General features: G+C 38.7%; 2 protein-coding genes across 2 annotated transcripts; one reads left to right on the forward strand and one right to left on the reverse strand.

Annotated features, from left to right (window-relative positions):
* Nucleotides 1-281: 281 nt before the first annotated feature.
* On the reverse strand, nucleotides 282-1,610 carry rbp4l (retinol binding protein 4, like). The gene is made up of 4 exons (XM_035668189.1): nucleotides 1,494-1,610; nucleotides 1,255-1,391; nucleotides 597-709; nucleotides 282-505 (listed from the first exon to the last, which is right to left on the reverse strand). The coding sequence occupies exons 1-4, from the start codon at nucleotides 1,608-1,610 to the stop codon at nucleotides 282-284; spliced, it is 591 nt and encodes a 196-aa protein (XP_035524082.1).
* Nucleotides 1,611-8,490: 6,880 nt separating this feature from the next.
* On the forward strand, nucleotides 8,491-17,412 carry pde6b (phosphodiesterase 6B, cGMP-specific, rod, beta). The gene is made up of 23 exons (XM_035668303.1): nucleotides 8,491-8,649; nucleotides 8,837-9,148; nucleotides 10,879-11,031; nucleotides 11,551-11,640; nucleotides 11,776-11,916; nucleotides 12,008-12,082; nucleotides 12,196-12,260; nucleotides 12,410-12,476; nucleotides 12,586-12,633; nucleotides 12,741-12,890; nucleotides 13,049-13,192; nucleotides 13,396-13,461; nucleotides 13,587-13,736; nucleotides 13,823-13,930; nucleotides 14,042-14,151; nucleotides 14,858-14,945; nucleotides 15,066-15,166; nucleotides 15,296-15,403; nucleotides 15,480-15,543; nucleotides 15,638-15,712; nucleotides 16,611-16,694; nucleotides 16,889-17,047; nucleotides 17,230-17,412. Exons 1-23 carry the CDS (start codon nucleotides 8,491-8,493, stop codon nucleotides 17,410-17,412), a joined length of 2,700 nt encoding a protein of 899 aa, XP_035524196.1.
* The last annotated feature ends 203 nt before the right edge of the window (nucleotides 17,413-17,615 follow it).

Here is a 17,615-nt window from a genome sequence, read left to right on the forward strand (position 1 = left end):
CAACAGTAACATTTCCTTGGACAAACAATGGATGAACACAGTTTTGGAGGACGAAAGGAAAGGGATTTTCACTGTCTTTACTTAATTTTTTTTTAATGTTTTTCCTCTTCTCATTCTTTTTTTTTTAACCTTTATGCATCTGTTCATTCACTGCACATTATCACTCTCACATACACAACATACATTTCTTCCATCACATGCATCTCTCATTCTCACTCTTCTTGCTTTCCAAGCTTCAAAGACCACAACTAGCTGACTTTCTCAGCTCTCCTGCTTTCTCTTTAGCAGGCTCCGGACTGCAGGACGGGCTGAAACTGTCCGGCCATGCAGATGTCTTCCTGTTTCTGACGGACGACGCGCTGGATGGCGGGAGGCAGGCCCCGGGGGTTCCTGGAGAAGACAAGGGCGTAGCCGTCCTCGCAGCTGCCATCCTCCTTCAGGGTGCGGCAGGCGTAGGTGATGGCATAGTTGTCGTAGTCGGTGTCGATCACCCAGTAGTTGTCACCTGGTTAGACAGAAAGGGAGAGGTTAGTGAGCGCGAAGAGGAACGAGGCGATATAAGAAGGATGTGAGGGTGATATGGATGCATGGCTGACCTCCACTGGACAGGTAGCTGGCGAGTCCCTGGTAGTTCATGAACATCTTGCCGGGGGTGGTGGGGTCGGGGACAGAGTACTGGGCAGCCATGTCAGCACACACAACCCAGAAGCTGCAAAATGATGATACAAACACACACGTTAACATCAAACAGAAGTCAGTGTTAATATCATTGTCCTTTTCTTGTAATTACTGGAACCTTTAACTTAATTAGCCTGTTTGCTTTTAGCCCATGTCATGAGCACTTAAATCAGCTGAAGTTGGTTTGTGAAAGTGCATTAAAGCCCACATTCCTGTGTAAAAATCCAACCTCTACAACCTGCATTTCTTCATAATCCTACATAATCCAGGGAAAACCCCTCTTCTAGCTAATGCTGTTCAGAATGTGCCTCGAGAAATCTGTACGTGGACCATGAGCAGAACCTGAGCATATCTGAGCTGCCCTTATCTTCCCAGATCTTAGAGAGTGAAGCAGGTCCTTTCTGACCAAACTGACCCTTTGCCGTAATCCGGAGAGGTTTAAAGAGACGTGAGGTCAGCTGGTTTCGCTTTTGTTAAAGTGAATTATAATAACTTTATCTGTACATAATGAGTGAGATGAGGCAAGTAAATAGTCTATAATCATCAAAAAGTCACTCGTTCGCCCCGCTGATTTACCCGAACAGAGTGACACGTCCTTTAGAGGAGGCGGTCATGGAGCCGTCATCATCAATGGTGTACTCAGCTGAGATGTTGTCCTGCAGGAACAGGCCCTCTGGATCTTTCTTCTGCAGTGCGTACCACTTTCCTGCATACTGTGATTAAAAGGAAGAAAGTCCCAAATTATTGAACCTACTTTTTTTTTTACCTACTTTTTGTCAATACTTCTGCTTGTTTGTGTTTTTAAATCCGCTCACCCTCTTGGGGTCAAAGTCCTCTTTGACTGTGAAGCTGTCGACCACGCAGGAGGCAGACAGACAGCGCTCTACGCAGGACAGCAAGACCAGCATCAAGGCCAGCTTAGAGGATCCCATTCTGCAATGAACACACATATCAGAACATTAGGACCAGAAACCGGCTATGCAGTTATTTCTACCTGGTTACTGAAAACAAGTTTGAATATAAGTGATACAAAACTGTGCATGTTTGGGTCTCAGGACAGTAAAGTCCCACATCGCCTGATTTCTTGAATACTATTATACTATAAATGCAAAAACAATACATTGTAACTATGCTGGAGCCACATAATACAGTCTCAAATACACATTCTGAGTAAATATGGCTATACAAAAAACACCACATAATACAGTACAGCGATTATGAAGTCTCTAATTTAAACAGTTACAGCTGACAGAACAGAAAGTTTGCATTCATCATATTCTCAATTTCTTTCTACTGATTACTTCTGATAAAATGTAAAGAAATCACAGAACAAGTAACTAGAAGAGAATCATCTTAAAATGAGCGAGGCTTACTTGTTTTGGGTCAAAGAAGCAACAGTGGTTAAAATTCTACTACTGCCGTGGTTATCCACCAGATTGGGTTTTGTATCTGAGGCAGCCTTTATATACACACTCCACAGACAAGCTTATGGCTGATTTTCATTGCTTGGAACTAAATAAGGTGCTTAAATCTAGAGGTAATCCTGTTGGGTTGAAATCCTTACCGTAAGCTGGCTTCTATGTTTAAACCTGCCCAAGAGTTACTATAAAAACAATTAGACCTTTATGTAACTGACTGGAAGCACATTAAAACAGGCACATGCATGTCTGAGCAGACACAGGTGCACAAGTTTGAGTTTACTCAACTGGGTACTAATAATAGTATTAATAATTAAAATAACTTACTACTTACTAACTACACAAAAGACATGGCCATTTATGTTTTGTCTGAATTTGAGTCTTAGTCTACCACTGTTGCTATTGAAATCTTTACTCGCTTAAAGGATCTCAGACAATAAATATGGGATAGAAAACTAAATATCTCAAGAAACTGTTTTCTGTAAATTGAGGGTTTATGTTCTTTTAGCCAACAACATCTATCAGGACAAAAAGGTATAATTAGAGCCCAACAAAGCTCTGTTGTGCCATAGGATGTATATTATATTTACAGCCAAAAACAAGTATTACATTAGGATTAAGATGCCAAAATAACAATACTCACTCAACTACATATGACAGTTTTGGTCAAACAAAGAAAGGGATTTTCATTGTTTGATTTTCAAGGTTATTTTTCATTGTCATTTTTTGCCAACAAAAACTGTTTCTATCAGTTAGAAGTTTACGTGCCAAATGGCACAAATCCGCCTGTGACACTAAACTGTGTAGGATCAGCAAAAAAACAACCAAAACAAACATAAAATTAACCTACATTTTCTAAATTTTTTTCTACACAAGTTTTCCTCAAGCTTTTCAATCAGTGATGATGAATTACAGTCATGCTATATTCCAAATATTCCCATTAAATGTCGTCTTAAGGAGCTCTGAATTTAAACACCCACATTTTTGATGAAGGTATGGACTGAGCCATACATACACTGAGTGAAATATGAATCTCCTCCACTCCTTGGATACTTAGGTGTGTCCACCACTACAGTGGTTTTCAAACTGGGGTCCAGGGACCAACAGGAGTCGAGGAGGAGTTGTAGGCGGTCCCCAGCAAAAGGAGGAATAGAATATATTAACTTTTAGTACATTTTTTGGAAGTTTGAACAGCAAGGGAACAAAAAGGGTTGGTTGTAACTTATAGTTATCCAAGTTTGATCATTGATTAACTATGAAGACTTTATAATCTTGAAACCAAACAATAAAAAAATTACAGACAAAATTATAAAATCCTCTGAAATTGGGGGTATGTGGTCTAATGTGCATCTACTGTGAGGGTCATTGACATGAAAAAGTTTGAGAACTTTCTTGAATGTTGTATTACATGTTAAACTTTAACATTTGTTAGTTCATTACATGCACAAGGTTGCTCACATCCAAACCATCACAGGACGACATACTTTACACACAGTGCCACAATAAATAAATACTGTAGAAATGCTTTCAATAAGCAAAAAGACATGATGTGTAATGAAGGAGAGTTGACTCCTTATTTCAATTTGGTCTAAATATTTATATTATTAATGATGTGAGTTCAGAAATATTGCAAATATCTGCATTTTCATACAATGTGACTGCTAAAGTAACACTGAACCAGTTAAGAGAGTAAACATAAATCGACTAGCTAGTTATTTTGTCTTCTTTTGGTTGAGCAATCAGGGTGTAATCCTTTAAGAAGTACCCTGTAAGCACGTCCAACATTCACAAATAATGGGATGATCCGCTTATAATAACATCATCACTGATAATACAGTTAGATAAGGGCTTATATACACTGTACTATGTAAGGGAGAAGAAAAAGATCAAACTGTCCACCTCTCCTAAAATTAATGACAAAAGGAGAAGTGAGAATCATAACTTTGTATGAATGAATGCAGTCATGCACCTACACGCATGGTTTCTTTCTCTCTCTCTTTCTCTCTGCTGTGAACTAGTGAACTCGCATTTCCTGGATTAACCCCGGTCACCTGAGATTACTGCTGGCAAAATATATCATGTAATAACATCTAAAGCCTTCTTCACGTGTAGCTATGTTTTTCTATTTTGCATTTGTATTTGCTCAATCAGAATTCTTTCATATGTTACAATAATACACAATAAAAGAGCAAGTTACTTACTGCAGATTCTCCCAACACTGATAGTAAACAGTACACAGTACAGGACACAGACACACAAGCCAATCAAGACAGACAAATCTATTTTTCCACTGACAGTGCTGCTCAGTACTATAATCCTATTTATATATGGCCTGAAATGGATCAGCAACAACAATAGACGAACTGTACACCTTTTACATCTACATTCCTAAATGTAATTATATTTATTAAAATGTAGGGGTTAATATGGGAGCAAATAAAAATGCCATTCAGATTCTTTGACAGGTCCTCCACTTTTAAAGTCATTTAAAGAAACTGGTGATTACAATGAGTACTTCTATTAAACCTGTAAAACCATTTATATAAATCAACCTTTTGATCTGAGGACACCTGTGAGCCCAAAGGTGGCTTCATCAACAGAGCACGCTCCAAGCCTCAGGTCATGATGACCATCAGCTGGTTTTGATTGGCTGATGACCTGGATAGATCCGGGGGCAGAGCTAACGACGATTACACCCTCTGCCAACCATCACGAGTACTGTATTTACATCTATTTAAGTTCTGTCACGTTTTAGGATTTTGCCATCACCCACTGCCTAAAACCTTAAGCTGATACTGTACATCCCATTCAAAACACAGAGAAATTATTTGTTAGTTGTGGCACTATGTTTTATATTGTGATGTTCAGGGTAGAACAGGTTTTTCTTTAGGGCAAGAAAGGTTTTAGAAGATCTGATTAAATATTGTGTATTATGTCTGCTATATTTTAAATATTCACACTGATTGTTTACGCTTACATCTGTCCATGGTGGCCTTAAAGGACCAGTGTGTAGGATTTGGTGGCATCTAACAGTGAAGATGCAGATTGCAATTATAACTGAACACAGCCTGCGTCCGTATTTCACAACCTAGGAATGGGAACAGGCTGGGAAGTCTGTAGGAGAAACTACAGTGGTCATGAAACTTGCCCTACCTACAGTGTTTTGTTTGTCCATTCTGGGCTACTGTATTAACATGGCGGTCCTACATGGCAGACTTCATGAAAGGCAACCCTGTAGATAAAAATGGTTCAAGGTAACAAAAACATAACAATTCTTATATTGAGGTGATTATAACCTAATAAAAACTTATGAATATTATATTCCATTTAGCCCCCTAAATGTTAAATACTGGACCTTTAAAGGGGTTAAAGCACCATTCCTCAATTACTGTCACTATAAAATGCCCCCCAAAAATGATACACTACCAGGAGAGTATGGGAGAATGTCAGTCAACCACACCTTTGATTGCTTTTATTATCATGTATTATGTGTACGCCTACACAGTCCTGAGAAAAGTTCTAATCAAGCAAAATAAGTAAAAAGACCTGCGCTGGTGGACCAGTGGTGTGTGTGCACAGGTGCTAAGCTATGGGTCTGCTGCAATCTTGTGGTTAATGTCAGCATTGCAACTATAAGAATTCAGTATAGTTGTAGTATAATGACGTGGAACACTTAATCCAAGTTAGCTGTCAGAAAATTTGCCTGGGTGTATGTTGTTCCTGATATACTAATCCATCTATACTGATCCTTTCACGGTCCATATAGCCTATTATGACCTCTGTGCTGTAGAGTAATAGACAGCAAGTGATGGATGAGTGAGAATGAACAAGCACTGAGCACTAATTCAGTTTTAGAAGTCTGAAAAGTATTCTGTGTAAACATATTGAGCAGAAATAAGTCAAAAGTGTAGGTTATTGAATTACAACAAGAAGGAAACTATGTTTAATGGTGGTACATTTATAAGTTAAAATGCCTACTGTAGTTCAGAACTTTTTAATCTAGAAGCTGTAAACCTTTATTGCCAGTTTGAGTGTTGGCTTGTGGAGGTGGAGCAGGGATCAAACTGGATATAATGTCCAGAATGGCCCTGAATATTTTTTTATATTATGGCACTTGTTTGCAATCGCACAACATTAAATATGTAGACATTCGATTGTTGAAGAATAGCATCAAAAGGTGTTTTTTAGCCATGCTAACGGCTCTGTTGATTGGCATTGGCATTCAGTCTACTACTTTGGCTTAGACTGAAATATTTCAACAGCTTAGACCCACTGTCAAGTCAAAGGGCCCCATGCAAAGGCAAAGGTGAGGACCGGAGCAGACCAGCAAATAAAACTTTAGCTAGCTTAACCTTTTAGTAATGTTAGCACGTTCACTTCACCAGATAAAAAAACAAACACTGCTGCACTACCCTAATACGGCTATTTTGTTGCAACCTGCTGGAGATTAATTGCCAAGAGCATACTTGAAATTGCCTGTGTTGGCATTAGAGCTCAGGATCAGTGGGTAGTGGGTGTGCTGAAGTCAGCGTGGATGAGGGGTTCAATTTAGAAAATGTCCCCTGTCTATAATTCTATTATATATATTCTCTAACTATTATGGATCGCAATTTCAGCTCAAAGCTCTACTGTGCATACAAAGCTGCTAGCGTGTCTGTGGTCCACTGTGATATACAGATTTTATATTAATAGATGAAACCATTAAAGATTTTGGCCTCCTCATTAAGCTAAATTATACTATACTAAAATAACAATTGCAAAAAAACGCTTGTTAAACTATTTCTGAATCCCAATGGAGTAAAGAAAACCTGTTGCTCAGTTTGAGTGTGTTTTACACAGGAGACTCATCAAAAACACACTTAAGAGTCCAACCTGAATCATTCTCCCTCCCACTCTCATTCTGTGTTGTACACACAGACTCTGGACCTGCTGTAATCTATTATAGTGGAAGCAGATTATCTATTTGACCTTTTGTTTAAGGTGTTTATGGAACCTTATAATAGACAGGTCCTCCCCGCTCTGAAAGAAAGGATTAACTTTCAGAACATTTCTATTTTTCCACTTTGTGTCTGTGTGTGTTTGTTGCTGAGAGTACTGACTCATGAATGTTAAATGACTGTTCTGGATGGCTTTACTCGCTCAACCCTCTCAGGATATCATCGACCATCAGTCTCTTAAATATGATAATGACAGTCGATGCTGTGAAAACTCAGAAAGGCACTGCAGGTAGACTGCATTAAAGATTGCATGTGGAGAAAGACAGAGAGTTGGGGTGCTGAGATAATCAGCTAGTGTCCTAACTAAAGAGGGCTTATGCCAGAGGAGGCCTTGTTTAATAAGGACTTAAAGAGCTTGTACAGGTAGACCTGCATGTATGAGAGTGATAGACACAATACTGTGTCATAACAAACTGAAAAATAATATGGAAGTTATAGGACAAACTAAAAAATATGGGCATATAATTGTAACTAATAAATGGATGCAAACTGATCCTTTACACAAAGTATGCTTTAGATTTCTCCTAATTTATTATTTATTTCACAGGTTTAATGATTTCATTAAGGAGTATTCTGGTCTGCTCTGGGTTTAAGTTGGTAAGAACCATCCCAAAATGATCTACATTTGTTATATCTTTTCAGCTTCATTTTGTTCTGTGGTTGATGTTTGCTGATTAGTTTTATTTCTGTCTCATTGTTTGTTTGTCTGTGGTTTGACTAAGAAAGCCATAGAAATCGAATTGATTTAATTTGAAATTGGCTTTCAAAATAGACATAAAACAAATGTTATCTTGAATTAATTGACAGTTCAAGAATGCAGTGAAAAGCAGCTTTTGTGTGAAATCTTGATGTTTTTCTTGCAATTTATTTTCCTGCAGAATTTAACCTTTCGATTTATCTGCGCTGTTACACAGGTACTGAATGTACTGAGGCAGCCTGCAGACTGGATCATTTGACCCACATATCCGTTACTAGATGATCAGCTGACAAGTTTAGCATTGGCAGATCCCTGCTAACCTTCAGCACTATCTGCTGATGACAGAAGGATTGTTTGGATTCAGCCCTCTGCCTTCTCCTCAGGGCTCTCCCTCACTCGGTCCACTCATCCCACTAACAGGGGGGATTATTTTTTACCTGCATTTGAATGTGTCCACTTCTGTTTTCCCCCTTTGTGTATAATACCTGGGTAAGATTTTTTTCTTTTATTTAGGGGATAATTTTGGGAAACCAGAAGCCTTGTGCATTGTGGTTTTTTTTTTTTTGCTTATTCTTTTTTTCTACTTCAAGAAGTTGGAGGTAGCCTGTTTGGAGCAGCATTGGACCGAGCGGGAGCTCCATCACTGAGCTGAAGAGGGAGAAGACAGGAACATTTGGGAGAAGAGGAGGAAGAAGGAACCATGAGTGTGCAAAAGGAAGATGTGGAAAAGTTCCTCAAAGGAAATCCTGCATTTGCTAAACAGTACTTTGACAAGAAGATGGCCCCTGCCTCCTTATCGAAGGCGTCAGGACTCCCAGAGAAACAAGTCGACTTCAGCCAGTTCCAGGAGCTCTGTCAGGTAAATTGTATTATTTCACTACCTGTTTATTAAGAAAAAAGAGCAGGTAGAGGAAGATAGGCTGAATTAGCCCACATAAACCCATCCATATACAGTGTAACCTTGTTGTATTTATAATGAAGGTCCTAATTTTCTCTACTGAAACCAAATTTTAAAAATGGGACAATTTCTTTCTTTCTTTTTCAAGTTGGAAGAGAGCCAACTGATGTATGACTTGATCAAAGACATGCAGGAGAACATCAATGTGGAAAAGGTGGTCTTCAAGATCCTGAAGAGAATCAGCACACTCATCCACGCGGACCGGTGCAGCTTATTCATGTACCGGCAGCGGAACGGCATCGGAGAGCTCGCCACAAGGCTCTTCAATGTCAGCAAAGACGCAGAGTTGGATGACTGTGTGGTGCCACCAGACTCTGAGATCGTCTATCCAATGGACTTGGGAATAGTCGGCAATGTGGCCCTGACCAAGAAGACTGTTAATGTGAAAGATGTCACAGAGGTAAGCGGGAAAAAAACTGAACAGTAATCCTAAACTTAGAATGATGAAGCTCTGTCTGGATGCAGTGCAGATGTTGTGCATTTCTACTGTCTGTCAGTGTTGTTCATGATACCACCACCAGATGACGCCACAGCCTTCAGTTTTCAAAGCCCACACATATATTTGCTTTAACTAATAATTAAATGTTTATCTTTGTGAAAATTAAATCTTACGTGAATGTCATTGTAGGAGTAAGAGTGATGTAAGACTTCAACTCGTTAACTAAATGTGACTCAGCCAAACTGCCCTTTAAGAAGAAGTCCTCCTGAAAATGTGACCTGAAGTTAAAACTGCACTAGGCACAGTTTTTATGTAAAATGATCAGCATAGAATACAAAGTGGGACTGCACACAGAGCAGGACCGCAGCATAATGGCCAAGATTGCCATACTTTTCATACTGTGGTATATTTCCCTTAAATATATCTATTTCTATTAGACAGTTTTAGGCCATTTTGACAGTTGGGTGAAATTAGATTTGTCTGTGATGATCAAAACTCAGGATGACTTGGGTGAAGGAATGTGCTTCTCCCCAAAAGAAATCCCAGTGAAACAGATGTATGTCGAGACTAAAAATATCATGCTGCCGGTGGACAAGTGTAGATAGCTATGGCATCCATGACGACTGACTTGTTGTTGCATGTGGGATTTGGTTTTAATTTCATAGAATTTGAAAAGAGAAATAAGGAGAATCCCTCAAATGATATTTTGTTAGGAGTAGCTGGAGACATTTCTAACTTTTAACTACATGCTCACAATGATACAAACTGTCAAAATGTATCACACCACCCTGATTAAAGAAAATTAACAATTAGAATATGATTTATACAGTCTAGAAATAATATTGTATGCTCTCATGCAGCTTTAATTTGAGAGGCATTTATCAGTAACACAGCAGCGTGAATGCACTGTATCGGGCAGCTAAGGTATTATTATATCAAACTTAACAGAGAAAGTTTTGACAATAGACAATGGCATGTTTTCATGAATCACATAAAAGGCTTAAAGGCTTAAAACCGACGATGGCTGTAGACAAGTAAAAGAAGAGTTAGTAACACGTATCTATACGTGACCAAGTGAAGGTGTAAATCCCCTTGTCAGACATAATCCAGTTATTTCCAGATCCCATCAGCCTCTGCTCTAGCTGTGGATTAGATGCCTGTGGCATTTAGTCAGCAGTCAGCAGGAATCTGAAACAGATCAAAACTAGTTTACTTTACGCTGCCTCCATACATACGGTGTTTTAAAGATAGTCAACTAAATGTCCATTTTAAATAAGTGCTCTAGTTTTATGACAAAAGCTGGTTGATATATAATTGTGGAACATTTTGCTTCTGTAAATCATGGGAAAAGAATTTATTTAGATTGGTAATTTTTCAGGTATGTGAGTAATTTGTCATCCGGGCTACTGCTACGATAATGGTCTTGGTTTAAATCTATACTGTAATAAAGCCACTCATGACTCACTCACACTCTGACTGTCTACAATATACTAAATACAAATGTAAAATGTTTAAGTAAATTACATTGAGTACATTAACTGTATATCACACTAACAATAAACTTAATTTTGTAGCAAATTTGGTTTTTTAAAGACATACACAGTAATAGTAATGAAAGCATTTTCAGTGTCCTACCTGTGTGCATGTGTGTTTCCAATTTATATATAAAAACATGTTATTCTATCTTTTAGAGCCAGTACTTCAGCTCATTCGTCGATGAACTCACAGATTACCAGACCAAGAACGTTCTGGCTACGCCCATCCTCAACGGCAAAGACTTGGTGGCTGTTATCATGGCTCTAAACAAGACCACAGGACCGCATTTCACTGCTGAAGATGAAGATGTAAGTCTTGAATGCACAAGCACTGGTGCACAAATACGATACATACATGGCTGGAATAATGGCCTTTAATTAGACATGACCACTGTTGCTTATTTTTTTAGATGCGTAACCACGTGCCTCAGTTTTTTTAGAATGCTTAAATATTATCATGAAATGAGCTTTGAGTCATATAGCTGTTTTGTGTTCGCTGTAATATGAATGCTTTACCTGCATTTACTGTATATAGTCAGTCCATTAGTCTGTTATGTAATCAAATCAACAAAACAGTATTTTCTGCAACTAGCAAAAAGCTTTAGTGATCCAAACCAATGGGACATTTTGGAGTGTATTGTACATTGTCTTTATAAAAAGCACATATTTTCTTGTACTGTGGTATCCATCCTTGTGCAGTGTCATATTATGCTGTATCCTACATCCTCACATCTTATATTGTATTGTAATATATAATTTATGTGTATATCAGATGTTAGAAATTGCATGATTTTATATTGTTTTCCTTTCTCTTGTTTGTTCATTTAGCTTTTTTTAAAGTATCTGAAAATTGCCACCTTGAACTTGAAGATCTACCATCTGAGTTACCTCCACAGCTGTGAGACGCGTAAAGGACAGGTGAAGCACGCATGTTTTGATAGACATCACTGGCTTTTCATTCTATTTATTCCATATAAAAACAATATATATGAACTGAAAGCTTGACATGAACATGAACTATATGTGTGTTTATATGTGTGTTATGTCTCGCAGCTGCTGTTGTGGTCTGCCAACAAGGTATTTGAAGAGCTGACAGACATTGAGCGACAGTTTCACAAAGCCTTGTACACAGTCCGAGCCTACCTCAACTGTGACCGCTACTCTGTCGGTTTACTAGACATGACAAAGGAGAAGGTACTGTGTCTTTTCCTTCATTATCTAATGTTTTTTGTTCATAGATTTATCACCATAAGGTGCTGATTTTTTTGTGTCTATCTTCTTCTAGGAGTTCTTTGATATCTGGCCAGTGTTGATGGGAGAGCAGGCACCTTACTCTGGCCCTGTCACTCCTGATGGCAGGGTACATCATTTTATTTCATTATTATCAACGCATTTGCTTGGTAGTGGATTTCTACATACTGGATGTTGCCCTTGGTCTTTTAATCTAATATCTGTGTTTAAATTTTCCTCCAGGAGGTAATTTTCTACAAAGTGATTGATTATATTTTGCACGGTAAAGAAGACATTAAAGTTATACCGTAAGTACATATTTTTTCGTTTGACAGTTTGACATTTATTCATAAAGCAAAGTTAAATCAATAATACTTCAGAAAGAACCAGTAGCCCAATCCCAGTTTGGACACAGTCAGTGCTCATATCTGCTAACTTGTCTACTTCTGTCACACAGCAATCCGACTCCAGATCATTGGGCCTTGAGTAGCGGTCTGCCTACTTACGTTGCGGAGAGCGGTTTTGTGAGTTTCCTTTCATTACATTACTACGAGTTGTTGAATCAGTTAGGATCAAATTAATGTATTTGCACATCTTCCACCTTGATTAATCTGTTGTTTCTGCTCCTCCCAGATTTGTAACATTATGAATGCAGCAGCTGATGAGATGTTCCAGTTTCAGGTAAGAGACTTAAAATGGCCAAACGATCAAAAACCAGTCCAGGGATAATGAAGAGAGAGATGTTTATACAGTATCACATGTTTTTGCTTGTTGCTCCAATATTGCAGACTGAGCCACTCGACAACAGTGGTTGGACCATAAAAAACGTTCTGTCACTGCCAATCGTCAACAAAAAAGAAGAGATTGTTGGTGTGGCCACTTTTTACAACAGAAAAGATGGAAAGCCTTTTGATGATCAGGATGAGCAGCTCATGGAGGTATACAAGCCTTCCTAACATTGAGTCTTTTTTGTAGATTTTTGTATGCACTGAATAATTCACCTTGGTATGACGTGGTTAAGAAAAGTCTACCAAGCAATGTAAATGTCTGTGAATCATCCCCCATATTGTGCTGATCCTGATGTTCTGTTTCTTAGGCTTTGACCCAGTTCCTGGGATGGTCTGTTCTGAACACAGACACTTACGACAAGATGAACAAGCTGGAGAATCGGAAAGACATCGCTCAAGACATGGTGCTCTACCACGTCAAATGTCGGGATGATGAGATTCAGAATATCCTGGTCAGTTCTGTGTACTTGTTTAAAATAAATCATTTCAGGATCAAAGTAGACCAACCGTTAGCCCACCACAAGGCCACATAACAAGTCCAGCATCCATGTAACACACTTTCTTTTCAGTCCTGTTTCACTTTGTGGGTGGTTTAACTACCTCTGTATTTGCACTTCCTATCTGGTCACCTCAATGATTTTTTTCATCTCTCTAGAACACCAGAGAATTGCACAATTGTGAACCCAGAGAGTGTGAAGAAGACGAGCTCCTAGATATCCTGGTAACACTGAAACTTTAATCATTAAATTTGTCCCTTAAGTAGCATCTAATGTTTAGAAGAGGAGCCAAATTTAATGAGAAACGTGAAATCTTACTCTGCTTTCGTTCTGTTCATTCCCCTCTTAGAAAAAAGACCTACCTCCACTGATCAAGAAGTTTGAGATCTATGAGTTCCGCTTTGCAGATTTTAACTGCACAGAGATGGAACTAGTGAAGTGCGGGATCCAGATGTACTATGAGGTCGGGGTGGTCAAGAAGTTCCAGGTCCCTCAAGAGGTGATCTAGACACACAAATATACACAAATATAAATTATCATACATTAAAGCATTAGCCGTGTGATTAATCAGTTCTCTCCCCTCAGGTTCTGGTTCGGTTCATGTACTCTGTCAGTAAAGGCTACAGAAGAATCACCTACCACAACTGGCGTCATGGCTTCAACGTGGGACAGACCATGTTTACACTCTTAACGGTACTGCTCAAGCTATTCCAATTTCATGTTCTATTCCTGAAAGCCTAAAAAAGGAAAACTATCAACAAAATGTTGTGTATTTTCTTTGTTTGAACAACCTTGTGTGCTCAGACGGGAATGCTGAAGCGGTACTACACCGACTTAGAGGTAATGGCCATGATAACTGCAGGCTTCCTCCATGATATTGATCACAGAGGGACCAACAACTTGTACCAAGTCAAGTAAGTTTCTTGCTTTAAAGCCACACAAAACTATTTGCATAGGTGGGTATGCAGAAAAAATCAGCCCTCTTAAGAGAGGTATAATAACAACACTGCTGTGTGTTAGTGCCATAATAATGCTAAATAATCAGTGTATGTTATATGTGTACACAAACCACCTTCTATCTGAATGTATTAAGTTCAAGATTCAGCTTTATTGTTGATATAGGATTGTACGCACACTACACACAAATACAATAAAGATATATATAGATATATATATACATGCACACATATACACACCCAAAAAATTTACAATATATGCAATATCACTGTAATATTGAAGTTGTAGGCCAAAGACTAGCTCACATCCTCACATGTAGTTCAGATAAGTTACTCTTCTACATTAATGTTAACCTTATTTATTTTCACACTTTTGAGCCCATCTTAAGCCATTTAACTGCAATGGCTACCCACTAGTAACACAGCTTTGATAGTAATAAAATTAGACATGATTTTCACTGTGGTGAATTATCTATTTCACACAGGTTTCAGGTCTTTCAAAGTTCCTTTTATTATAGGACTACAAAGAAACAAATTAGTAACCATCTTGAAAGCCACATGATAGATTATGCTTTTGAAAGTGAGGGGCAATTTGTGGGGCTGATGTTTATTGTAGTTAATCTCATATTTTACTCATATATCTAACTTTTATTAACACAAACAGATCTGGCAACCCTCTGGCCAAGCTACATGGCTCCTCCATCTTGGAAAGACACCATCTAGAGTTTGGAAAGTTCCTCTTGGCTGACGAGGTGAGAAAGAAGAGGTGAAATGAAGAATAATTTAACCTAACTTGTATGTTACTAAAATCTCTTCGTAATTACATCCTCTAGTCACTATGATTGATCTATCTCCTCTCATCTTACCTGCAGTCACTGAATATCTACCAGAACCTTCACAGGCGACAAGTAGACCATGTGATTCATCTCACGGACATCGCCATCATCGCCACTGACCTGGCTCTTTATTTCAAGTTAGCATAATCTCTCATTGACTCACTCTACATGTTTATTCCTTCCTTTCTCTCTTCCTTTTTGAATCTTTTCTCTAAAATTACATAATGATAAATAGTAAAATAGTTCCTCTCCTTGTACCTTGCTAGGAAAAGAACCATGTTCCAGAAGATCGTGGACCTTTCACACACATATGAGGATGAAAAGAAGTGGGTCGACTTCATGTCTCTGGAAACAACCAGAAAAGAAATCCTCATGTGAGTACGACAAGCATGTACATAGTCCTTTGTTCTTTTACATTTCACTTGATTGTCTAAATATTTTCCATTTTAGGGCTATGATGATGACCGCATGTGACTTGTCAGCTATCACCAAGCCTTGGGAGGTGCAGAGCAAGGTCAGAAGCACCAAAATGTAATAAATCAGTGACTCACTGAGTGTTTGTGATTTGCTTTTCTACAGATAACTGTGTGTGTGTGTGTATCTTTCAGGTTGCCTTGTCTGTAGCAGCAGAGTTTTGGGAGCAGGGCGACCTGGAGAGGACAGTCCTGGAACAACAACCTATTGTGAGTTATATTTCTATCTGTGTGAAACATGAACATGTGACAGGACATGTTATAGTATCAGTAAATAACTGTGTAGGGTATATGTTGTGTGGTATTAGGCAATAAGGATGATAATTTATTTTTGTTGTATTTTGTTTGTTGAACTGCTGTTAACTGCGGTTTCAGACGATTGCCTTGTTGACACATGCACTAACAAGGGCTGTAGACCATAAATGTGACTTGTTGTAGTATCTTTAACCAACCTACAGCAACACAAATATCAAGCGCTTTGAGACTATTTCAGGCTCTGTGCTTATTAAACAGGAATGTTAAAAACATAAACTCATCATATGTAAACTTCTCAGAATGATATCGGGAGAACATGCTTGATGGTATAAAAAACATTACTGTGCAGGTGATTTCCAACTCGGTGCAACAAATAAAATTCAAGAAGGTGTTCTTCCAAACGCACTGGAGGTGGTCAGCAGTATTGTGTTCAGTGCTGCCGCTGATGGCGAGTTGTATTGTAACAGTACTGATAGAAAGCCCCACCACTCCCAGTCACTTGGACCAGTGTGTAGACCAGTTGCAACCAGCTGAATACCACTCGCCTTCCAAGCATGTAGGAGAAACTACAGTGGCCACGAAACCTGTGAAAGGCCTTATGTAGAGCCACTGTTGGGTATGTCCGTTCTGGACTACTGTAGAAACACGGTGGTTTCTTATTTTAGATTCTTATTTTCAGTTGATTGTACACTACTGAATACTAATGAATATGAAATTGCATTCTTGGAATAGATCTCCCTAAATGTTACACACTGGACCTTTAAACAGCAGCTGTAATTATTGATTTTTTAGATGTTAATATGTTAATATGATGTTTTTGAGTGTCTCAAACTCTTCCTGTCCTTCCCACCAGCCCATGATGGACAGGAACAAGGCAGCAGAGCTTCCCAAGCTACAGTGTGGTTTCATTGACTTTGTCTGCACGTTTGTCTACAAGGTAATGTTTAATATTGCATTTAGTCTAATGAACTAAACAGTGCACGCTTATTCTCAGCAAATAATTTATTTTGTATATGTTTGGAGGTTTCTTGCTCTATCTTTGTGTAATTTTGTGCATAATTCCTTATAATAGGCCCAACTAAATAAAAACCATCCACTCAGTCACTCATTTTTTCACTATTTTCTTCCCAGGAGTTTTCTCGCTTCCACCCACAAATTCAGCCCATGCTGGACGGCATCCTGAATAACAGGAAGGAGTGGAATGCTAAAAAAGAAGAGTATGAAGCTAAACTGAAAGCCATAGAAGAAGAGAAGGCAGCTAAAGAGGCCACCACAGCCAGTAAAGGTGCTGTAATTCTTTGGGATGATCCCACAACTATGAAATATATCAGAACCACTGCAATTATATTTGCCCAATCATAGTGGTTTGTGCAATTGCATGCCATTTTGTTACACTCTTTAGGTCAAGTACCATCATCCCCATAATCCACAAATATATTTACTTGTTTATTTGATGTGTCTTTGTCCATCAGCTGCAAACAACCCCGGTGGTGGTGGAGGAGGCTCAGGCTCCAAGACCTGCTCAGTATGTTAAAAAGATCAAGAAGCTGTTCACACGATGGGAGTGCACACGGACGGCTTCTGACAGGGTGAATTCAGAATCACCTGAGCACCAAAGTCGAGTCAGCCTCATCGCCAAGGAAAAAATGCAATAAGGTCAGGAAGACGGATACATTAGGGAATGCACAGCCCCGTAGAACTTCTTCAGAAAAACTGGTTCTGATCAGAAAACACCTAAATGAGAAGAGGGTCCTCACCAAGAAGAGCAAAGATGTACCTTTAAGGGACACAAACACACTATGGAAAAACCTCACTGAGGAACAACAGAAACAACATTATAAAATATGAATCAAGAGTT

Source organism: Morone saxatilis, unplaced genomic scaffold, assembly GCF_004916995.1.
Source record: "Morone saxatilis isolate NCDOM2014 unplaced genomic scaffold, NCSU_SB_2.0 Contig21, whole genome shotgun sequence".
Classification (NCBI taxonomy): domain Eukaryota; kingdom Metazoa; phylum Chordata; class Actinopteri; family Moronidae; genus Morone; species Morone saxatilis.

Coding starts and splice junctions, on each gene's coding strand:
- pde6b (XM_035668303.1), top strand. CDS start 8,491: ATGAGTGTGCAAAAGGAAGATGTGGAAAAGTTCCTCAAAGGAAATCCT. Junction 11,032..11,550: donor TCACTGCTGAAGATGAAGAT/GTAAGTCTTGAA, acceptor TTGTTCATTTAG/CTTTTTTTAAAGTATCTGAA. Junction 16,695..16,888: donor TCTGCACGTTTGTCTACAAG/GTAATGTTTAAT, acceptor TTTTCTTCCCAG/GAGTTTTCTCGCTTCCACCC.
- rbp4l (XM_035668189.1), bottom strand. CDS start 1,610: ATGGGATCCTCTAAGCTGGCCTTGATGCTGGTCTTGCTGTCCTGCGTA. Junction 1,392..1,493: donor AGGACTTTGACCCCAAGAGG/GTGAGCGGATTT, acceptor TTTTAATCACAG/TATGCAGGAAAGTGGTACGC. Junction 506..596: donor CAGCTACCTGTCCAGTGGAG/GTCAGCCATGCA, acceptor CTGTCTAACCAG/GTGACAACTACTGGGTGATC.